This window comes from Saccostrea cucullata, unplaced genomic scaffold, assembly GCF_032062105.1.
Source record: "Saccostrea cucullata isolate Sc308-1 unplaced genomic scaffold, CSIRO_AGI_Scuc_v1 ctg5586, whole genome shotgun sequence".
Taxonomy (NCBI): Eukaryota; Metazoa; Mollusca; class Bivalvia; order Ostreida; family Ostreidae; genus Saccostrea; species Saccostrea cuccullata.
This window is the reverse complement of record NW_026937964.1, coordinates 11,206-37,276: the sequence shown is the minus strand read 5'-3', so window position 1 is coordinate 37,276 and position 26,071 is coordinate 11,206. Positions and strand designations below refer to the sequence as shown.

Sequence of the window (26,071 nt, the reverse complement as noted above, 5' to 3'; positions counted from 1 at the left end):
TGTATATGTAAATCTACTACATTTCAATTCATGTAAATGTGATTTACATGTATGTATATGTAAAATAACAGGAATTGTTTTAGGATGTATGTTATGTAGTAAACGTGATCTAACGAAAAACACAGCTAATAATGAACATTGGCTATTGGAAAATTCCCGTACGTATAAACTTAACTTACAGAAAAAATTATAGTTTTTGAAGAATTACGTATGCACGATTAAATCAATAGTATCTTTTTGCTTATAAAAATGTACAGTGTGTTTCACAATATATTTCACACATCTGAAGACAGATAGATAAATAACAACTAAGGCTACATATATACATTTTATATATCATTTGAATCAGCATATGTTCAAAATTATTATCTTGAGTCAGAAGTATCCAACATTCCCCATTTCAGTTACTATGGCAACCAATCTAAAAATGTTTCTCTCCAAGTGTTTTCCCGACATTGTTCTCAATAACTTAAGAGACTTGGGCTCATATAGTTCTGATCACTATTTTGTAAGTTTCATAGAATACTTGAGACATATTTCTTGCTTTATATCTGGCTTTTGAGAACCCTTAAAGTACATATCAATTCCTTATTTAAAGTGACATTTAAATAAATGTGTCGTTTCAGAACTACCAGTATGTGTTGGTGTCCACTTCTTTCGCTCTTCCTTTCAATCAATCTTGCAAACTTTAACCGGCTCTGAACGTCAATACGTAATATCGCGAAATAATAACTGGAGCAAAAATATTTTTCGTCACTTTTCGTGATAAAGGTAAATGCATTCTTACATCTTATTTTCTGACAGGTGCAGGCACGTAGCAACAGGGAAAATTTTTCTCTGGTTGCTCCCCCCTTTCAAAAACGATGCTAGGTGCCTGAAGTGTACATGCAATTTTTTTTCTTATTTTGTTTATCACAGACATTGTTTTAAAATTGCAAGGTTTAAAGCTTAACGTAGTATCCATTTTTAAAAAAATGGTAGGAATTATAGAAAATGCCCACTTGTTTATATCATTTATTTATAGTTTGGGTAGGGGGGTAAGACCTAGTAAATATATATGCTTTTTTTAATGGAAATTTTCTTCATTTCAATAAATAATTATGAAAAGAAGTGATTAACAAGAGGCCCATGGGCCACATAGCTCACCTGAGCACTAAGGGTAGGAAAAAGTAGAAAATGGCTTTTTAATGTAAAGTTTAAATCAAAAAGTAGTCCCATGACCAATATTGGATTTGCTATTTTTTAGAAAATGATTTTTAAAGAATTTTCCTAATATATATCTTTAAAAACTTTGGTCGGCCATTTTGGCCCCGCCCTACCCCTGGGGGTCATGATTTAATAAAATTTGAATCTACACTACTTGAGCATGCTTCCATATAAATATAATGAATTATGGCTTTGTCATTCTTGAGAAGAAGATTTTTAAAGAATTTTACTATGTATTTCTATGTCAAACTTAGGTCGGCCATTTTGGCCCCGCCCTACCCCCGGGTTTATGATTTGAACAAACTTGAGTCTATACTACCTGAGCATGCTTCCATATAAATATAATAAATTATGGCTTTGTCATTCTTGAGAAGAAGATTTTTATAAAATATTCCTATATATTTCTATGTAACTTTGGTTGGCCATTTTGGCCCCGCCCTACCCCCGGGGGTCATGATTTGAACAAACTTGAATCTACACTACCTGAGCATGCTTTCATATAAATATGATGAATTATGGGCTTGTCATTCCTGAGAAGATTTTAAAAGATTTATTTTCCTATATATTTCAATGTAAAATTTTGGTAGGCCATTTTGGCCCTGCCCTACCACCGGGGATCATGATTTGAACAAATTTGAATCTACACTGCCTGAGCATGCTTCCATATAAATATGATGAATTATGGCTTTGTCATTCTAGAGAAGAAGATTTTTAAAGAATTTTCCTATATATTTCTATGTAAAACTTTGGTCGGCCATTTTGGCCCCGCCCTACCCCCGGGGGTCATGATTTGAACTAATTTGAATCTTCACTACCTGAGCATGCTTCCATATAAATATGATGAATTATGGGCTTGTTATTCCTGAGAAGATTTTAAAAGATTTATTTTCCTATATATTTCAATGCAAAATTTTGGTAGGCCATTTTGGCCCTGTCCTACCACCGGGGATCATGATTTGAACAAATTTGAATCTACACTGCCTGAGCATGCTTCCATATAAATATGATGAATTATGGCTTTGTCATTCTAGAGAAGAAGATTTTTGAACAAACTTGAATCTATACTACCTGAGGATGTTTCCCCATAAGTTTCATCTTTCCTGGCACAGTGGTTCTTGAGAAGATTTTTCAAATATGCCACCAAATTTTCATTAATTCCCAATTATCTCCCCTTGAATAAAGGTGTGGCCCTTCATTTGAAGAAACCTGAATCCCCTTCACCCAAGGATACTTTGTGGCAATTTTGGTTGAAATTGGCCCAGCGGTTCTTGAGAAGAAGTCGAAAACGTGAAAAGTTTACAGACAGACGGACAGACGGACAGACAGACGGACGCCAGACAAAATGTGATCAGAAAAGCTCACTTGAGCTTTCAGCTCAGGTGAGCTAAAAAGTAATCAAAATTAGGTTATTTTTACAACTTGGAGACTTGGTTTATGCAAGGTCATGAAATTGAAAATAATTCAATGTAATTTAGAAAGATAATTTTGTTTCCAAACCAATTTCTTTTTCACTCTTTGTCAGTTTATGGTATAATGTATACATTTTTCAATTTTAATCAGGTAAAATCAGAAGCTATTCTTTACAATTTTCGTCATGTTTTCCTACTTTCAGTTTAAAGAAAACGATCTATATAGATCCTGATTTTGTTGATAAAAATCTTTTATTTACAAATTTCATCTCTTAATAACACTTTGTCCCCCCTTGTTTAATCCATATTATATTATTTCAAGGAATTTTGTATCCCTTTACTGCCCCAGGCTAGTTACCTAGTCAACTGTGTCCGCTCTGCTCTTGTTTTGTATATTTGTTTAATGGACGTTGAGATTGAATACTGTTCGTTATTTCCATATCCTTATTTTAACCACCGAACATGTATCTCTGCTGGTGGACAATTTGTCCCCGAGGATACTTGTCGTTCGGTACTTATTCATACAGGAGTGCAAATAATAACGAAATGATACTGGCAGGCGCGTCGCCCAGTATAAAAAGGCGTCACTCCTATGAGTCTATAAGGGACACAGATTCAAGGAGTTCATTTGGTGTCCCTCGGATTATCCTCAGGGATATTAAACATATGTCATATGTGCAGTCTTCAGATTCCCAGTTTTGGTATAAAACCAATACATCATATACCAAATTGAAAGAGTGTAAAGTTTCTATTACAAATATATTGGATGATTCCTTTTGCGATCCAATGTCTTCAGTTTCAAAATGTTCTGTACGAAACTGTAAAACCTGTGACATTTTGATAACTGACACTTCTTTCACCAGTAATCTTACTGGACAGAGCTTCTATACCAAAACTTGGGAAAATCTGAACTGCAAATCTTCTAATGTTGTCTATGGAATAGAATGTAATCTGTGTGGACTTATTTATGTCGGTGAAACCAAGGGATCGCTTAACAAAAGAATATCAGGTCATCGATTTCAAATAAATCATGGTGGTCAGCAGCTTTTATATAAACATTTTAATTCACCTGATCATTCTATTTTATCAAAGAAAGTTAGAATTCTGGAAAAGATTTATCACCACACAAATAGTCCATCTTTGAGTACACCTTTCCGTAGACAACGTGAAGAAGTTTGGATTAGGAAACTAGGGACAGCCTTTCCCTATGGATGTAATGACAATGTCGATAGTGTAGGAAATCTAACAAGCCCACAGTGTAATAATGTAAATGTGATGGGACTTTTTAACAATACTCAGAGACGTAAGCGTAGTCATGGACATCGTTCGTACAATAAACCTGCAATACACGACGTCTCTTTTGATTCATTACTACCTTATGTAAATCAACAGTTAGGTCTACATCATATTCGAACCAAACTTTACTCTGTCCCTTTGAAACTTTTAAATAGTCTTCTTGAAAAGACCAAGGAACATCCAAATTTAGATTCCTCGACACCTGAATATAGGCTCGGTTCTGTGATTATGGATATTGCACATCATAGGCTTTTTAAACCCGCACGTTTCACGGAAGAAAATGCAGCTAAAACAATCCGTCTTTTCCTTAAACTTCAATATGCCAATAAAGGAATTGACGCAGTAAATATTAGTAATATTCTTAATCACAAAAGGGTCCAGTCTTATATTCCACCATATTTCAAGTTAAAGACTACGCCTTGTATTTCCTACAAATATACATCGACCATTGCTTCCAAACTTTTCAATTACAAAAATACTTTACATGGCCTGGATATCGACTATCTGAAAAATAATCCCCTTTCGTGTTCATGTTCTTCTTCGCCCTATAACTATAGTCCTGCTGGACACGTTATTACAGGTGACGTAAATATAGTTCGTAATGAGGACCTTAGATCACTTATTTTAAAAGGTCCTAAATATAGGGAACCCCGATCCTTCAACTGGCGTCAGAATTTCATAAATATTATGGATTCTGTTGAAAATTACGCCAGACGATGGGCTAGATATGAAAAAGAAGACATTGACACCTTGTCAGAATGGATTAAATGTATCAGATCCATGTTAAAGTCACGTATTAAAAGATTGAGGGGCAAAATGAAAACCATCTATCCTTCTGTGTTCAATAAACCAGAAGTGAAAAAAGAATTAGATAGATTACACGATCAGTACGTACTGGTTCCTGCCGACAAAGCAGGTAACAACATTGTCTTCGTTTGTAAGGCTCATTATATTAATTGCATTTTAGAAGAACTTGGATTTAATTCTACGAGTGGTAATCCTACTTATGCATATACTACTCTTTCTAAGGAAGAAATTCTTCAAAATCACCTGTCAGTTTTGAATACTTTTAATATTCCACAGAGCCAAAATGAATTTGAACTACCTTATATATATTGGATTCCGAAACTTCATAAGAATCCTTACAAACAAAGATACATTGCAGGTTCCAGTATATGTTCAACCAAGCCTCTTTCGTTACTTCTCACTAAAATATTGACAGTAGTGAAGGAAAAACTTCAAGAGTACTGTACAACTATATATTCAAGAAGTGGTGTAAATCAGATGTGGATACTTAAAAATTCTAAAGAACTTTTGGACAATTTGAAATCACAAGACTTTACAAAAATCAACAGCATAAAAACTTACGACTTTTCAACTTTATACACAACAATTCCGCACGACAAATTAAAATCCAGGCTTTTTGATATCATTGACAGCTGCTTCTTCAACAACAAGAGGCCCTCGGGCCTTATAGGTCACCTGAGTATTTGTAACAACTTTCAAACACTTGAATTTGGATTAAACCAGAGGCCATGAAATTCACAATTCACGATTTTGAAAGAGGCGCCATTGCTTATCATAATTATTAACTTAACATGCTTACTCTATTTACTTAATACCCAGAGGTAGATCAGAGTAACAAAAGAAAATCCACTTCCACTTTATACCCAGTTGTGCACCTCACCCTAAAGGAACCACTGACCCAGGGGACACATATTTCAAAATTTTGCAAATTTTAAAACAAAATGGTTGATTAATACCATAGAGCAGATTTAAAAGCATTAATTTATTTGCAGACTATGTACCCCCCCCCCCTCCTCTGACCCAGGGGGCATAAAATTCACAATTTTATAGGAGGCACTCTTGCTCATCATAACTATGAGCTTAGTTAGTTTATTTAATACCCAAAAGCAGAGAAGAAGATTTTCAAAGAATAAATGCATTTTCACTATATGATCAATAGAGCCCCACCCCCCCCCCCCCCCACTCCCCTTACGCCAGAAACCTTAACCCTGGGCCATAAAATTCACAAATCTGGAAGAGGCACTCTTGCTCATCATAACTATGTGCTTAGTTAGTTTATTTAATACCCAGAAGCAGAGAAGAAGATTTTCAAAGAATAATTGCATTTTCACTATATAATCTATAGTGCCCCACCCTAGCACTAGAACCCCTGACCCTGGGGCCATAAAATTCACAATTTTGGAAAAGGCACTCTTGCTCATCATAACTATGTGCTTAGTTAGTTTATTTAATACTTAGAAGCAGAGAAGAAGATTTTCAAAGAATAAATGCATTTTCACTATTTAATTCATAGAGCCCCGCCCTAACACCAGAACCCCTGACTCTGGGGCCATAAAATTCACAAATCTGGAAGAGGCACTCTTGCTCATCATAACTATGTACTTAGTTAGTTTATTTAATACCCAGAAGCAGAGAAGAAGATTTTCAAAGAATAAATGCATTTTCACTATTTAATTCATAGAGCCCCGCCCTAACACCAGAACCCCTGACCCTGGGGCCATAAAATTCACAAATCTGGAAGAGGCACTCTTGCTCATCATAACTATTTACTTAGTTAGTTTATTTAATACCCAGGAGCAGAGAAGAAGATTTTCAAAGAAATAATGCATTTTCACTATATAATCTATATAGCCCCGCCCTAGCACTAGAACCCCTGACCCTGGGGCCATGAATTTCACAATTTTGGTAGAGGACTCAATGCTCATTACATTCATGTCAACAGTTTGCCTGCTTGATGTCCAGGAGTAAAGAAGAAGATTTTTAAAGATTGCACTAATTTTAGTGGTTTTGGCCCCACCCCTCAGGCCCCAGGGGGGTGGGGACCATGAAATTCACAATTTTTGTTCCCCTTCACCCATAGATGCTGTATACCAAATTTGGTTGAAATTGGTTCAGTGGTTTCAGAGAAGAAGCTGAAAATGTTCAAATGTTAACACACGACACACGACGCACGACGACGGACGAAAACGGATAGCAATAGGTCACCTGAGTTACTCAGGTGACCTAAAAATGGAACTCGTAAGTTTACTTACCTCGTCATTGGTCATTTGAAAAATTTTTTTGTTAAAACAGATTCTGATTGTACACATAAGTACTCTGAAGTTGACATCAAGAAGATGCTTGAGTTTCTGATTGACAATATCTATGTGGTTTTTGGAGACCAGGTATTCCAACAATCTATTGGAATTCCCATGGGTACAAATTGCGCTCCCTTATTAGCAGACTTATTTTTATATTCATTTGAAGCAGAATTTATGCAAAATCTTTTGCGTGAAAAGAAAAAAACACTTGCTGTGGCCTTCAACTCGACATTTAGATATATCGACGACGTATTGTCAATTAATAATGATAATTTCCATTCCTACGTCGACACGATATATCCTGGTGAGCTTGAGATAAAAGATACCACAGAGTCCAACACATCTGCTTCATACTTGGATATTTTACTTGAAAAAGACACAAATGGTAATCTAACAACCAAGCTATATGATAAACGTGATGACTTTAACTTTTCTATCGTCAACTTCCCTTACTTATGCAGCAATATACCTTCATCACCTGCATACGGAGTATTTATATCTCAGTTGATTCGATACGCAAGAGCATGCTCTACGTATGAACAATTTCTTAAACGAGGTAAATTATTGACAAGCAAGTTAATGAAACAAGAATATCAACAGTCTCGTTTAAAGTCATCATTTCGTAAATTCTATGGTCGATACAATGACCTTGTCAGCAAATACAATTTATCATTGAATGAAATGCTGACTGACGTTTTTCATACCAATTGTTAGTCCATTATTTATACACTGAATTGACTACGGATTTTTTCCGTTATTTCCTGATTATGACAATGAGCACACGGCGGGTGTGACCGGTCAGCAGGGGATGCTCACTCCTCCATGGCACCTGATCCCACCTTTGATGTTTCGGAGGTCCGTGTTTGCTCTGCTCTTGTTTTGTATATTTGTTTAATGGACGTTGAGATTGAATACTGTTCGTTATTTCCATATCCTTATACGTGATTCCCTACATGTAGGTTTTAGTTTTTCACACCTCTTACTGCATTATATAAACAACGGTACTTATCTGTAAACATTGAATTAACAAAGGAGCTAGCAAGGACTACACATACTTTTGTATGGTACATCTAAAAAAATTATTTTCGCTACTTTTGAAATAAAAAATTCGCATTTGGCGACAATGGCGAATCACAGCTCGAGCCCTATCGCGAATACCAATGAGCACCTCGCAGTTATCTAGCTTACTACCGCTCTTTTGCGGGGGAGTTGAGAAAGGTCTCAATTCTAAATTTTTTGGGCAGATGATATTGTTTACGGTAGTGACAATCGAATGATTCGAACAATTTAATGCTGAAAGCACAATGTTTTGCCAGAAATTCAACTCCAAATAGTAGATTGTTGAATAAGGAAAGTTTAGAATAATTTCTTTGCTTTAAAATGTGACTATTTTCAATGAAAATTTTACGAGAAGAGTCTGCTTTGTAAAAAATATAACAATTTAGGATCTCAAAAATTGATTAGGCTGGTTCAGCAATTGTTTAGCAAGAAATTACACCATGATTCTTTACTTAACTGTCCTTACAAATTCTACAATGATCGTTCATGCATTGTTTTCAATAGCACTTTGCCCACACCCATCAGAGCTCTTACCTCCATCGTGAGAGAGTTCCGCTAAATTCAGTAATCGCGATATCAAGTATTGGTTTTTTATGCTGAAATCTTGTACATGTATGCATGCAGACACACTAAATTCAAATTTATTATTTCTAAATACACTTGATACACTTACTCGCATTGTTACAATCAAAGTCCAATAACTCAGATCTGACTTTTGTGAGGTTCTCTCAATGATTTATTCGCTGTTCTAATCTCTTCTTGATTTTTTTTTTTGGGGGGGGGGGGGGGGGGGGGTTAGGGGTAGGGGACTCAGAATTTAACTGTCTTACATCTTTACGTTATAATTTTATTTAAACTCTCTATAATTATTCTTCATATATGAAACCTAGACAGAAATTTCTGGTCTGGATTTTTTTATCATCACACCCGACACAATAGTTATGATGTCGTTTATATGATTTAAGTTTAAAACATATTTTTGCTGCAAGTTGTACGCCATTTTGAGAACAGCTGAAATTATGACATCACTAATTATATCATTAGTTACTCTATGGTATTTAATAATATTCCTGATATTTTGCAATATCATAATTTTAGATCAATATGCTTGCCTGTAGTTCTTTTGATATTTTTTATATCATGCTCAAAATTCAGATTACGCCCTCTTAGATGTGTGACATATATTGTGAAACACCCTGTACAAATCAGACCCAATAACTAGCATTTTCGAAATAATCAATGGTTTTATTTTTACTGTGCGGTAATAGGATTCAATTAATGTTAGGTGACGTTTCAAGCCGATTTCAAACCTCTTTTGCCTTCTCGCAGATCTAAATAGACTTTTTATCTATTTTCCAAGTTAAAAGTAATTAAGCCTGTCAAGACATGTAACTGCATGTATTTTATATAATATCTTTGGTTATGTTTCGAATATAAATTTCGATTCCAAATTTCGGTTATGAAATACTGTATACATAGCAAGAGTTGGAATAATTTCTCCTATGCGATAAAACTATGCAATTTATTTTTATATAAAAGCGATCTCCAAATACAGTAAAACTCGGTTATAACGAAGACGCTGGGACCTCTGAAATTACTTCGCTATATCCGTAATTCGTTATATCAATATATGGAATTTGTTAAATTTATAAAGCTGGGGATTCAAGACAACTTCGCTATATCCGTGAATTCGCATTATCCGTTTTCGTACTAAACGAGTTTTACTGTACAGTACTTTTAATGGAGATGTTCCAAATAGAATATGTATCAAAATGCGTAAACATTGCTTTAATCGACAATCTAGCTGCATCTTATTTGGAACATTTAAAGCAAAAAAAGATTCTTTGCGAAAATTTGAAATATACGCATTGTCTTTTGTGCTTATAACGAGAACACAGTAAAATTTGTCCAAGATTGTACGTTAAAGTTCAAAGTTTTTTGCAATGCTAAAATGTAGAACCTATATAATTCAAAATGTATTCATATTTGTTTTCAACAAATGTTTCCATTAATTTAGAGGATGAGTTTATGAAAGAAACAAGAGGCCCATGGGCCACATCGCTCAACTGAGTAACTTGGGTGATGCAGATCTTTACCAGATTCCCACCCTTGCTATACCTATCATGCCCAACAACCCCCTTCCCTTTTTTATTTTAAAAGTTTAGAATCTACACTACCCAAGGATGCTTCCACATAAGTTACAGCTTTCCTGGCCCAATGGTTCTTGAGAAGAAGATTTTTTAAGATTTGTTCTATATTTTTCTATGTAAAACTTGGAATTCCCTATTGTGGCCCCGCCCTACCCCCGGGGGTCATGATTTTAACAATTTAATATCTACACTACCAAAGGATGTTTCCATATAAACTTCAGCTTTCCTGGTCCAGTGGTTCTTGAGAAGAAGATTTTTAAAGATTTGTTCTATATATTTCTATATAAAACTTGGATTCCCTATTGTGGCCCCACCCTACCCCCGGGGGTCATGATTTTTACAATTTAATATCTACACTACGCAAGGATGCTTCCACATAAGTTTCAGCTTTCCTGGCCCAGTGGTTCTTGAGAAGAAGATTTTTTAAAATTTGTTCTATATATATCTATGTAAAACTTGAATTCCCTATTGTGGCCCCGCCCTACCCCCGGGGGGCATGATTTTAACAATTTAATATCTTCATAACCCAAGGATGCTTCCACATAAGTTTCAGCTTTCCTGGCCCTGTGGTTCTTGAGGAGAAGATTTTTAAAGATTTGTTCTATATATTTCTATGTAAAACTTGGATTCCCTATTATGGCCCCGCCCTACCCCCGGGGGGGGGGGGGGGGGCATGATTTCAACAATTTAATATCTTCACTACCCAAGGAATGCTTCCACATAAGTTTCAGCTTTCCTGGCCCAGTGGTTCTTGAGAAGAAGATTTTAAAGATTTGTTCTATATATTTCTATGTAAAACTTGGATTCCCTATTGTGGCCCAGCCCTACCCCCGGGGGTCATGATTTTAACAATTTAATATCTACACTACCAAAGGATGCTTCCACATAAGTTTCAGCATTTCTGGCGCAGTGATTCTTGAGAAGATTTTTTAAAAGACCCCACCTTATTTTTGTCTTTTCTTGATTATCTCCCCTTGTAAGGGGACTTGGCAATTCATTTTAACAATTTAAACTCCCCTTTACCCAAGGATGCTTTGTACTAAGTTTGGTTAAAATTGGCCCATTGGTTCTTGAAAAGAAGTCGAAAATGTGAAAACTTTACAGACGGACGGACGGACAGACAGACGGACGGACGACGGACAAAATGTGATCAGAAAAGCTCACTTGAGCCTTCGGCTCAGGTGAGCTAAAAAAGCTAAATAAGCAATTCTTTTGCTTGTGAAAATCTTTGCAATATGTCGGACCTTATTGACTTTTGTACAAATTTCTGTCGCATATGTGATACACTGTACCCCACTAACAGCTTTTGTATTAGATCTGTGATAATTTTCAAACTGAATAAGCATTTCATGAAACCTGTGTCTAATCAAATTGATCATGAACGAAAGATTACATCATTTGAAGTGTCAAAAGCGAGTAATATATCAGATTATTTCATGAAAGCAGTTCATTTTTGTAAGCAAATATTCCCATTTAATGACTCAAAGAAACCTAAGATTATGCTGTTAAAATCTATTAAAGCTGAATCTTTTTTAAGGAGGAACAGGACCATTCGCTGAAAAAATTCCTGTCAATGAATTTTTTTCGAATTTATTATGTTTCTAATTTAATATGTACTTAACATTTTAAAATGGTCCTGTCATGGGATTTCTTGAATTATTTAAAAGATATCGCCCCACAAATACCGCCCTGTTTTGAGTTTGTATGGAGTTTAGATACTTTATGTTTATGGGCCCATAACGGAGTTCATAATGCGAATTTTTACGCACAAACGATAAATATGATAGACAAGAGGCCCAAGGGCCTTGAATCGCTCTCCTGATAAATTGTACAACCTATCACTTGTATTTGAAGCCTCTAACCCTAAGTATCCTAAGACCAAAGTTGCACCACCTGACAAAGTTTGATGATTCTTGGCCAATTAGGACTACTTCTTGGTCTACATTCTTGGAAAACCAAAAATGCATCAACTTACACAGTCTGAATATTCTAAGCCAATAAATACCTAAGATACCTAAATATAGCCATAAAATGTCGAAAGTAGGTCACTGTGACCTACTTTTTGGTCGACATTCTCCGAAAACCCAAGATGCATCAATTGACAAAATGTGATGATTCTAAGCCAATAGGTACCAGAGATACTTAAATATAGCCATAAAATGTCGAAAGTAGGTCAACATGACCTACATTTTAGTTTACATTTTTCAGAGTCCAAAGATGCATCTGCTGACTAAGTTTGATGATTCTAAGCCAATAAATACCTGAGATATTCAAAAGTAGGTCATCGTGACCTACTTTTTAGTCGTCACTCTCCGAAAACCCAAGATGCATCAACTGACATAGTTTGATGATTCTAAGCCAATAAGTACCGGAGATACGTAAATACAGCCATTAAATGTCAAAAGTAGGTCACCGTGACCTAATTTTTGGTCGTCACTCTCCGAAAACCCAAGATGCATCAACTGACAAAGTTTGATGATTCTAAGCCAATAAGTACCAGAAATACTTAAATATAGCCATAAAATATCAAAAGTAGGTCACCGTGACCTAATTTTTGGTCGTCACTCTCCAAAAACCCAAGATGCATCAACTGACAAAGTTTGATGATTCTAAGCCAATAAATACCTAAGATACTTTAATATAGCCATAAAATGTCGAAAGTAGGTCACCGTGACCTAATTTTTAGTTGTCATTTTCCAAAAACCCAAGATGCATCAACTGACAAAGTTTGATGATTCTAAGCCAATAAGTACCGGAGATACTTAAATATAGCCATAAAATGTCAAAAGTAGGTCACCGTGACCTACTTTTTGGTCGACATTCTCCGAAAACCCAAGATGCATCAACTCACAAAGAAATTTACGATTAAATGTCAGTCCTTCATCGTAATTATTTACTGCATAAATATCACAGGGTGAAGCTTACGTCAATATTGCACAGGACATAGTTGAATTAGACATAAGCATGATAAAAACGCTTCACGTCTGTATTTTCCGAGTGCGGGAAATCAATTGTGACGTCACACGAAAAACATAAACATTCAAAATTATCTAAATAGAGAGAATCTTTGCTACTAAACACGAAAAAATATAATTAAAAAAAATCTGCTTCAGAAATTTATCACGGTACATTGACTGTGACCCGTTTATTATGAAATAAAATGATCATGACGGGTGTGTGTAGTTCATCTCGCTGCACTGAGAATTCAAACACTACGTCTATGACGTCACTGACGTCATACTGCAGGGTAAAGAGAAACAATTGTGTGGATTGGGCAACTTCACAATATCTAAACGATGGCAAGATCTTTAAAAATTTTATTGATAATAATTTCTAAAATTAAATGTTTAAAAAACAATTTTAGAATTTAGAATAAAATTTTTCAAGAACTGTTGATTTTAACAACGTTTAACATGTATATCATCACCGATTATGATGTAATATGTCTTTTTAGTCATGTGACATGTGCCCTGTCTCCCCTTAAGTAAAAAAACAAAACAAAAAATTAATGATAAGTACATAAAGGTCCAAATGTCTTTTGTTATCCATGATAAAACAAGAATTTCTTACCAAGAATATGCTTAAGGTTCTAACATCATGGTCTTCTGCGTGTGCGTGAAGGGGGCATTTGTTCCCGTTGTATACAAACAAATTCTTCTCTGTCATAAAAGTGTTATCTAGCTCTTTACCAAACTCTTTAGGTGTACAGCTATATCCAACTTCATAATGAAGGTCGACGTTAAATGTATTTGTTAGAGAAGACAGTATCTTCATTACTTGTCTTTTAACTTTGCTAAAGGCCCCTTTAATCGATTCTTCTTTCATCTGATCATCATCATTATACAATAACAACTGTATATAACTCTCACTTACTCCTAAAACCAGAACGTGCTCTTGATAATAAAACATAGCAATGTCAATATATACACATTTTCTTTCGTCCATCAATGGTTTCCATTCTGACTTTAAACAAAGCACAATCAGCCTGTAGAAGAGAAATACAGGTAAAACAGGGAATCTGATGTACAGAGTTGGAGACTTGTTGGGATTTGAGTGAATCTTTGATTTTACATGCTTCGGAACTTTCATTCTATTCATGCTTGGAATAAAACATATATCTGATTTTTCTTCTATCGCGATGAGACCTAATCGTTGCATGTATTTCATCATATCATCCTTGTATTCCACTGCAGTTTGATTTTTTGTAACTGTCCAGATTGCTTTTAAGAATGTGCCTGAGATCTCTCCTGTTGTTGTAAATGTATCTAGCGCCTCTCTAGTGGGAGCTGCATCTATTACTTTGTTGAAACTGGCTTGTTTTGAATCAGTCATTACATATTTAAATGAATTGACAAACCACTGAATATCAAGGATAACTATTTCAGGACTATTTCTCACTGGGTCTTCAGATGAAAAATATAGAATAACACCAATGTCATGATAAAAGCGTAATAAGTCTTTGAATTCCTGTTTGCTTATAAGTAGCAATTTATCAAATGATTCCTTTAATTTGTCCAGTTTCTGAAGCTTGGTCTCTTTTTCTTCTGAAATGAATTTTTCAAATATGGCCCAATCAAAGGGTATCTCTTCTCCCCACTGTTTTTGTGACGTTAATACTTCCACAATGTTTTTTTCTAATTCATCCAGACTTTCAACACATGCTCCACCATGCTCTTTGAGACTTAATGTAAAATATCTATCGCTGGACAAGTGTCTTTTAATTGTCGAAGAAACAGGGAACGTCTTGATAAGTTCTTGGTAATATTCCGTCTTTTCCTTAAAAATGTTATTTCATATATGAATCGTTGTGTTGTTCGTAGACTTCAAATAATTTTTAAAAAATAAAATCGTCATGGATGATTTTTAAGTGTGATTAAGGTAGTCCGATCCTTGGGTTTATAAAATTAGGTGTTAAGAAATCAAAATTACTCATAAAAGTATCTCTAAATTCATTAAGTTATGTAAATTTATCCACAATCATTGTTTAAAATGAAAATTAATCATGTCATATACCGTAAATCTGGAATTTTTTACTGTAGATAAATTTTTAGCAAATTTGCGCGTGCATTTCATTCGCAAAAATATTTTTCTCAAAAATAAATCAACATGTGAAGATTTTTTTTCTGAGGACTCGTGTTTTTTTTTAACTCAGTGAATAGGCGTCGGTAAGCACTGGTCATTTTTAAAAGAAACCTGTTTACACTAGTCTACTATATAACTACAACTTAATTACCCGTGCGTGTAAATTGCCCTCATTATATGCAATATCGTCCGATGATTTGACAAGCACTGAGGCGGTATGCCCCTTTTTAATTATTTTCATCAATTAATTTGCCAATAAAGAGAGAACTTCATTTTATCTTACCGTGTATCAACACGGACGATAACTCAAACACAGTGCATTTACTAGAAAGTTCCAAATGTAAATGCGGCGTGTAAATTTTAGGTGAGAAAAAAAGAAACGTTGAGAAAACAAGTTAAATTTTTTCTTCATTTGGATTATACTTTAGGTCAAAAGGCATACACAACCTCTAAAATGTTTGTTATAATTAATTTAAAAATTATTTTCAGTGCAAATTTTTTTGCATTTTTATCAAAATTGTTTCGGAGCGATTTTGCAATATCTTGCCACGTTGTGAAAATGTTGGTGGTATTGTAACTTGGCATATTATTTGAAACATAACCTGATCTGAAAATTTTCAGTGATTTTTATTTTAAGCACCAGTGACAATTCGCAAAAATTTGAAGCGTAAAAATAAATCAACAGCTTTTTGACCAAAATTCGCAAAAATAAATCGACGTAAAAATATTCAGATTTACGGTAGGGAAAATTGTCAAATCTCCAATATTTTGGCAGAAAAAGCGAATTGGAATATCAGCAATGTATTTTCTAATCGCAAATCGATCGAAATATGTATTATAGGTTTAAAACGATAGGTATCTGGGCATTCAGAGAAATTGTCATTATTTTTATACTTATTTGGTGTTTTTTGTCTTCTATTTTCGCCATGTATTTTTTGATACATAGTGTAAAAGGCTTTTGCTAACATTGCAAGACACCACAAATCACTTCTCATTTCATATCATGCTAATAAGCATTGGTATCTAAGGCTGGATTCAATAAAATCTTATTTCTCTAAAACTGTATTGATTTTTTTTCCTTTTATATGGTACAAATATCAGTTTTTAGAAGAGCTTTTCTAAGACTTCCAAAAACCTTGAATCTTAAAGAAATAGATAAAAAGAAAATTGTTGCATAAAAAAATCCATTTTAAAGCTTCATTTTTATGGAATTAAAAGTAAATATGAATTTTTGGAGTTATCCTTCCTGGCTGAGGATCGGATATCCTTAAGAAACGGCTAGGGACATACCTGCTCCGATTTCCCCTCTGCGTGAGTAGCTACAAGGATAACAGGGGCTTCATCTCCACAGTAACAGTTTACAGATTTCAACCAAAACAGAAGATAATCTGCAAGAAAATGTTTTTCACAAAACTTTGTATATAAAACTTTTTCAGACTATACTCTAATCATTATTCATTGTTTGGAATTAAAACATTATTCTGATCATTAAATGATGAATTTTAAATCAAGCTTTGCTTGTTTTTTATGGCAGTTTCTTTTTAAAAGTTCTTTCAAATTATTTATTTTATCGTATTATTTTATTGTCTGTCTAATTTTTCAAGCGTGATTTGTAGCATCAGTCTGTATTGGGTATAAAAGAAAACTGTTTTCGGGTATTGCATTTACAAAAAATATACAGAAACAAGACAAGAAGTTAGTGTAATCGTTGTAAGATTGTGGGATATTGAATGTGCACTTAACGAGGTCATATTCGAATGCACATCCATGAAACGTTTAAGGGTTTGAAAATATGTTTTTAAGACAAAACAATGACTTTAAGAATGTCACTGTTTTCCGGCTTGGTAAGTAATTTATGACGCTGAAGAATGACGCATGACTCAGTTCAGTATTTTTAAAAAGGTCTTTTCATATTTTGCCTAAAACTTTTGAAAGAAATGTAAAAAAAAAAATACCTGCAATTGAAACATTGTTAATCATATAAAACTTAATTAATTTTCGAAGATATATACTGCAATATGGCAGATTTAGAGGTATTGGGCATTTTAAAATAAATCTTGTAATAATTCCCTCGACCACACGGATAGTCAACATTTTTGAAAGAATGACTGCACTTAAGCTACAAGAGTTGGATCCCGATGTTTTGCGCAAAATAAAATTCCAAAATTCGTTAAATTTATGTTTTATTTTTAAGGTAAAAAATATTGCTCAGGATAGAGGGGCCTGGTGGAATCTTGTTAGCGGCCTATGCCCTCTAAAGGGGTAGCAGGCATATGTAAGTAAGTAAACAAGGTCTAAAGAGCAGGTTTTGGTATATTAAATCACATGAAATTATTAAATAATGCCGAGCGACATTAGCTTTTGAGACGGGAGTCTAACAGTTTTGTCACATTTCTATTGTTATTCATATACATACACTAGTTTTCAACGAAATTGTTTACATCGAGCCGCAACTTGGCCATTGGTCTCATTTGAACAGAATATGTATTTTATACATATCCAAAAGAGAATGATGGCCAATTTGCGGCTCATACTAAGTATTTAATTGAAATGGGTAGCGAAAAGGTTCGTTCCAAATGACGTACTTAAGTGCACTTATTCTTAAATGAATGTACAGTATAATAATAAGACTAAGAAATATATGTATGGGTAGTTGAAATTTTAATATTTTAAATACAATATATGGTCATTATTCTTTGAATTCACCGCAAATAAGATTTAAACGTTACACTCAGGTTGATCAATAAAAGTTGTTGTTATAAAATGATATATTTATGCCGAGGGATGTCAAATCGGTCAATATTTGATAATCGGTTACTCGAACGTTTTTCCGATCTAGTACCCGGGTACTCGGTAAAATTGTAAATATCTGTACATTTTTAAACTCAGTTAAGCTGTGTTAAACCCCAATGCTGTTTTTATTACGGTTTAGTGCATGTTTTAAAACAAAGAGTCCAACAAAAATGATTCATTGTACGTAATGTATTTATTTAAAAACGAAAGACATCAATTTGATACACAAAAATTACAAATGATTTATAATTTTTTTGTTTGGGAAGACGCTTTAATCTATCTGCTACGCCTCTATGTAATGATCACACTAACGAAACAGAAGGAACGGACATTGTTGGGATCGCTTGTCATGTATTATTATTGTATACCCCATATAAGCTAAATTTACTCCGGCTAGCTGACTTTAAACATTTTTTTTTCAATCTTCAATTACATGTATTACCAAAAAATTTCTTAACATTTTTAAGTCGGTAGCGGCATACCTACGCATGTCAGATTTCGGTACCGTTTACCAAATAATTTAAAAATAATTAAAAGATAACAGAACAGACTTAAGGTAGGTCGCGGGTTTACTGCATAAAAATTCTTACGAGAAAACATATCCTGAAAATTTGATATAATGTTCCCGGGAATTCAATGCGTATTATCTGCAATTTTTATAAAATTTGCCTAAGTAGTTTTAATGCTATATTACTATAAACGCGGTATTGTCATTAGTACATTTTTTACGCTTTACTATTGAAATATATGGAAAAATGACGTTTTTAAGCCAATTTTGTGAAAATAGTTTCTTTTAAAAAGGTTGGATAACTTTTTAAAGACGTAGACGAATTAGTCAGGAATTTCAAAATGTCAAGATGAGGTAAAATCAAAACTATTAATATAAAAAAATCAATATGTCTTCTCGCTAGATTTTTCGCTAAAAAATTTTAAAGTTCCCTTTTATATTGCTGAAATGTTGCGTTTATGGCGTTATTTATGTCTTCAATGTCATTTGTTGAACGTTGTAACGTTTACCGTACGAATATAAATATTTTGACATTTGGAATAAACAAGATCTAAAATATGTCATAAACTCAAAATCTAATTTTATTCATCATTTAACTTATTGCGAAAATGTATTAGGATGATCAGCAACTTTTTTCACTAGTATTGTGAATTTCATATTCTAATCACAGAGTCGGAATGAAGGGTACATGTATAAACATTCTCGTGCATGAGAATTAACATGCATCGACAACATCGCGAGTGATAAAATATGAGTTCCTGTATTTTTAGGAAATTCATGGTGGAAAGGATTTCAGGCATAACACAAAAATTTGATCACTTTATTAAAAAAAACGGTAAAGAAAAAACTTCCAGATACTGGGGAAATTAGCCGGGGTGGGGGGGGGGGGTATTTGCAATTTTCTTTCTATATATATTAGACGCAAGCTAGTACATGAACCTAACTCTTAAACATTTGTTAATTACGAATTCTCTTCATCAAATTTCCATGCACAAAATGTAAAATACATATACTTGAATTGAGCTTTTACACTTTGACAATAGAGCTTTTGTTTAAAACTTTTAATAATAAAAAAAGATACTTGTTAATTGTTTACAGCTTCATATAGGTCTTACAGGTGTGTGCATAAATTTGATTTTTGAAAGCATCTCAAAATTTATCAGCCAGTAAAACAAGGTGACTGGATGAAATTTAGATACATAATAAGTAACCAAACAATACTTAATAATAATGATGATGATGATGAGAAAAAAAGGAAAATGCATGTATTAAATTCAATCCGATTTTAGTGTTGAGGATTGATCCCATCCTGAAAATTATACGCATATTTTCGCCCTAACTTTGATTAGCAGTCATGATGCAATACGCATGTTCCCCCAGTTGCAAATAACGTGCGCAAATACAACCCCTAAAGTTTTCCGCTAAACAATTTTATTTTTGATAACTTACTTTCTGCATATCATAACTTTCATGCCGACTTATTCTGATTGACTTTTAGCAGTTTAGTAATACTAACAATATAAATTATTCCTTTCATTTTGTATTGTATTTATTTTTTTCTAGGGCATTACATATATTAGTAATCACATGAGAGTTCAGACTGAAATTTAATTATAAAACATGTACGGGGTTTACGTACAATAGCATGCACTTTTAATCTACTTGATATGTACTAACTTGAAGTTATTGGCAGAGATTTAAGCGGGAAACAACGCAACGTTGCCTTTGTGACGTAACTGACGTCATAATCAAATGTGCACAAAACAGCCGCTCGAATCGTCAAAATTGTGTACCAAAATTGATGACAAAAGCAAAAATTGGTCACTAATTACTGTATATATACAATCACTGGCGATAACGGTTGTTTTACAGGTGTAGTCGACGGTACTCTAATTATTGTATGCACAAAAGTGAATATTTGATGAAAGTTTTTGGGATAAATATTTGTACTTTGAAATAAGAAAAAGTACACATCCAAGTAACCGAGTACTAGTTTTAGTATTCGATACTCGGACGTTCGATCGAGTACCCGCTTTACCGGGTACTCGTTGACATCCCTAATTTATGGAGATTTCTCTTACCCCTATGGCTCCATTTTGAAAACATTGTATCCTTCAAATCGCACAGCTCTTCATCTATGCCTTCTTTCAAGGTTTTGGACATGTCAACTACCAGAATGTAGAATGCTCGTTTGCTGAGGTAGATCTGATGACAGGCGTAATACATGCACTGTCCTCCAAAATCCAAGATACTTAGAAGCCTTTTCTCTTCTACCTTTTCTGTATCATCAATCGGAACATTTTCTTTTATATGGATTGCAGGCTCGCATTTACGCACAGCAACTTAAAATTGAAATATTTAAAAGAGCTTAGTTTAGTATCTGTTGCAACATACAGTATTTTCATATTGATGTGATTTTATAACAAGAGGCCCATGGGCAACATTGCTCATCTGAGCACAATGGCTACACAAACTTGAATCTACACTACCTGAGGAGGCCTCGATATAAATGTGATCAGTTATGGCTTTGTTATTCTTGAGAAGAAGATTTTAAAAGAATTTTTCTATATTTTTCTATGTAAACTTTCGTCGGCAATTGTGACCCCGCCCTACGCCCGGGGGTCATATTTGAACAAACTTGAATCTACACTACCTGAGGAGGCTTTCATATAAATATGATCAATTATCGCTTTGTTATTCTTGAGAAAAATTTTAAGAATTTTCCTATATATTCCTATGTAAAACTTTGGTCGGCCATCGTAGCCCCGCCCTACCCCCGGGGGTCATGATTTGAATAAATTTGCTTCTACACTAGCTGAGGATGCTTCCATATAAATATGATCAATTATGGCTTTGTTATTCTTGAGAAGAAGATTTTTAAAGAATTTTCCTATATATTCCTATGTAAAACTTTGGTCGGCCATTGTGGCCCCGCCCTACCCCCGGGGGTCATGATTTGAACAAACTTCAATCTACACTACCTGAGGATGTTTCCCCATAAGTTTCATCTTTCCTGGCACAGTGGTTCTTAAGAAGAAGATTCTTACAACATACCACCAAATTTTCTTTAATTCCTAAGTATCTCCCCTTGAATGAGCGCGTGGCCCTTCATTTGAACAAACTTGAATCCCCTTAACCCAAGGATGCTTTGTGGAAAGTTTAGTTGAAATTGGCCTAGTGGTTCTTGAGAAGAAGTCGAAAATGTGAAAAGTTTACAGACCAACAGATGGACGCCGAACAAATTGTGATCAGAAAAGCTCACTTGAGCCTTCGGCTCAGGTGAGCTAAAAAAAAACTACAAGTGCAGATACATGTACCTGTACAAAGAGTTAAGTTAATGTGATGTTATTATTTTATTGTTTTGAAATGTAAGTCAAGCCTTGCTGTATTCTTTTTTGAAAATATTTAGATAAAAAATTCATATATTTGAAGATTACTGACTGTTGCGTTTCAGTATATATCGCAAGATTTTTTTTAGTTTTTGATTTATTGTTCAAGAAAAGCTTGTACAAAAAAATACTAAATTTATCAAATAAATATCAAAATACGTGTCTCTCTCTCTCTCTCTCTCTCTCTCTCTCTCTCTCTCTCTCTCTCTCTCTCTCTGTCTCTCTCTCTCTCTCTCTCTCTCTCTCTCTCTCTCTCTCTCTCTCTCTCTCTCAAGATAACTCATTTGATATGCATGATTTTCACAGATTTTTAACCTTCTAGTTTTCCTTCGTTTTCCAGTACTTCAAAAATATCATTGTGCACATCTAGTCCCACAGTAGACGTGATTTTCTGTATATCTTCTAGTGATTTTCCTTGCAGTCTTTCTAATAAAGTTGTTTTTCCAGCTCCCACACAACCCACTATCATAGCCCGTGCTCTATATATGGGTGTTTTTCCTTTTTTCAAGTACTCTAAGTATCGACTTCGGGCATCTAAATCCCATTGCAATACCTCTTCAGGTATTTTCACTGAAAATAGAAAACTATATCTACAGAGGTTTTACTTCAAGTTACTGGCTGTCAATCCATTTTCAAATTTCATTAATTTTACTGTGCAGTGCATCCTTCTCAACAGTATTTAGAAAAAAATTAGTTAAACAAACAGATTTATGTTTTGTCCCAAAACATGTATTATTATTTTATAGGTTGCTAAATCTATGCAAAGTGGGATTTTTCGCTCTAACTAACATGGCTTGCAAGTTCAGCTATGAAGAAGAAATTATTTTTCTATATATTTACATTATGTGAATCTTGAGATACATTTAACCAATTCCAACTTTAAACCAGGATCCCTACATTGCTAAATACCGTAATCAACCCATCTTAGCCTTTGATCCCCTATTGATGCGGAAGGGGTGAACAACTTATGATTTACATTTTAATAGTAATAATTTTTTATTCTTCTATTCATTCTGATGCTGTTATTCTTGAAAAAGATGATTTTAAAGATATTTCTGAATATTTCAAGAGAGTGAGAAAGAAAGAGATAACATGAAAAGAAAAGGCTGGGTACTTACACTGGCCTGAAATAGTTGAATGCAATGATTTATCATCCAAGATGTCATGAATGAGTATTTCTCTTCCAAGCTTAGAAATAATTCTGGTAAAAAAATCCTTATAACTGGTCATTTTTCCAAAAGAAGGAGATAAGGAAAAGCGAACAAATTTCCCTTTTCCATTGAAATTTTCCGACCTAAAATACTTTGCAGAACTCTCTAGTGACACATTAAGTAATAGCCTCTTAATGTCCTCGTCCTGGTCATTGATTTTGCTCTTCTCCCAACATGTGTGTAAATAATCAAACATTGTCTCGTCTTGTACACAATCTGAAGTAAATGTCACTTTTTCTTTCTCAATGGATACGAATCCTTTCAATTGCAATGCTTGAATACTCTCAAATATGTTCTTTGAATCGTATTTTGTCCCACAAACTTCATATAATTTTTCTTTTATTGTTCTTTTGTTTTCTAAAATAAAGGTATTGTTATTGCTACAGAGGAGGAGAAATAAAGCAGCGCGTTCCTCAGATGACAACTGCTTGTATTTTTCTACAAAAAAGAACAAAAGTTATTCATGAATTAAGAGACAGTCCGCCGAAAATCAGGCAGGATTGTATTAATAGGCGGCACATCGAATGTGTGAATATTTGAAATTTTATTTTATTGAAAACAATATCAATGTAGTCCAAATGGAATAATGTAATCTAAGATTTTTTTGAAAATTTCTTATTTAGTAAAATATTCCTTTGTTTTGTGTTCTTATTCCCCTATATAAACCATTGAATTTAGGTCAGAAACAACGAACTGTAATTTCCAATACATATTTATCAGGAATATTATTCATGCTGAACTAAATCTATAAATATTTCATCTTTCAGTTTCAAAAATAAAATTGGTGGGCAAAACACTTTTGATAGTTTTCTGTCAAAATATATGGACGTTTTTATGAAATTTTGCGATGTAAGAGTTATCTCGCGTGGCATCGGTAAATCTTCTAAATATCTTACTATCGAAATCCTAGTGCAATATCTAGAATATATACACAAAAATACATTATTAAACAAAAAATTACTACTTTATTTTCAAATTAGAATTCATTTTCGCCTCCAAACATAATATTTAGATTAAGATCGGCAGTATTATTCAGGTTGAATCCATGTTTCCATTGATGTATCAGTGACGTCATATACCTGAATAATATTGCGTCACAATTAAATTGTTACGAGGGTTGATCCAAAAGTAATGTCACAGTGTTCATATCTTTTATATTTGGCGTCATAGTATCAAAAACAATATACCAAAAGATGCACAGATATAAATCTAATTAACATTGAAATTTTAATTTAATAATGTTTATTTGAATTTATTTTATAGATGTTTAAATCACAGAGCATAGGGGGTGTCGCCGCGTCACAACGGAACGTCGCGTTTTAAAGTGTATTTTTTAGAATGAAAAAGACAAACACATAAGATTCTAAAAAAGCACTTAATCTCTAAATTTTTTAAAAGACGCGTTTTTAATGACACGCCATTTTCTAGTCTTTAATTGAAAATTAAATGACGGCATTGGTATTTGTGATCACAAACATTGTTGTTTTACTCTGTTGAATTGAACAAAAGGATTGTCCAAATGGGAAAAAACGGCTCGACGACTTGTAATGCATTTGTTGCTTCTAAATATGGGAATCATCTCAGGAGACAATAACATTAATTAATCAGACTTACAGAATAAAGAATCTAAATAAGAGACATCTTAATTAGCAATTTCTGCAATTTTGGGCGGGTTATTGGTCACTGAATGATCAGCAGAGGACAAAAAGACCGAAAGATAGGAAATCGGACGGAAACGTTTAATGGTGTCTGACGTCAAAAAAGACAGACGTATAGAGTGGCATGCACATGTGAATTTCTAAGTTTGTCTTTGCTACTGTTCAAATAATTTTGACAGAGGGCTTAATAATGAAACGAGTGAGTGTATAATGGTACCGAGAACTCTTAAAAAAGTGAAACTGGTGAAAGTGTTTGCGAGTTACAAATATTTTTTTAATGAAACGAAGGGGAAACGCTTAAAAGTATGACGGTGCGTATCCGTCATATGACGTTATATTTAGGTGCGGCGACTACCATAAACGCACATTGTTTAAAATCCGATATTTTGGAAAGTAAACATCATGTTCCTTTGAATTTTTGTTATGTCTGATTTGAGATAAATAAAGCTTTCATCATGTATAATTTTGTTGCTTTACGTCGATTTATAGCAATTTTATCCAAGTTGTGACATTACTTTTGGATCAACCCTCGTACAAGTTTTCCAAAGATGTTTGTAAATTCTTTGCATAAAAGCGCAAATAAAACAATTAAAAATAAATAATTTCTCTTTTTCTTTTCAATTACCATGATTACTCTTCAGAGTGCATTATCCTACATGTTACATTTTCAGATATTTTTATTTAAATGTGATTTTTTCACGGGCGACGTCTCATCTAGAAGTTCCTTTTGATAAGTAATGTTGTACATGTCCGAGAACTAATTTTCTAAACTGATTTACTAGGCTATGCGTAAAAATAATTAATTGTTTATATTGAATATTTCTTATAAAATTGGAATGTGAACTCATGAGAGATTTTGTTTTCTTCTGATTACCAAGGAAAGATGAATATTTTAGATTTATGCAACATTTAATTGAAGTCAACGGAGTTGAGATGTTTATTTCATGCTTTTTGTAAAAAAAAAAAAAAAAAAAAGAAAAAAGAAAAAAAAAAGAAAAACTTGATTATATTTATCTATGCAAACGATCCGCAGTACGATTAAAACATTTTATTAAAAAAGTGAAAAATAAAATTTAAAAAATATTTATTGAGGAAAATTACTGTTGAACTCCCCACTTCAATTTGCCAATAGAACGGAAGATTTCGTGGGCGTATTTTTTTGTTTTGTATTGTTTTTGTTTGGTTTTTTTTTAATTTGGTGAT

The 26,071-nt window shown here is 33.7% G+C and overlaps 1 protein-coding gene across 1 annotated transcript; it reads right to left on the bottom strand.

The window, feature by feature from the left end:
• Nucleotides 1–13,797: 13,797 nt before the first annotated feature.
• Nucleotides 13,798–23,648, bottom strand: LOC134249134 (uncharacterized; the record flags this gene model as incomplete). The annotated part of the gene is made up of 5 exons (XM_062731484.1): nucleotides 13,798–15,003; nucleotides 16,600–16,697; nucleotides 20,692–20,952; nucleotides 22,315–22,569; nucleotides 23,118–23,648. Coding segments are annotated over 5 exons (2,351 nt in total), but the record flags the coding sequence as incomplete, so codon positions are not given.
• Nucleotides 23,649–26,071: the final 2,423 nt, after the last annotated feature.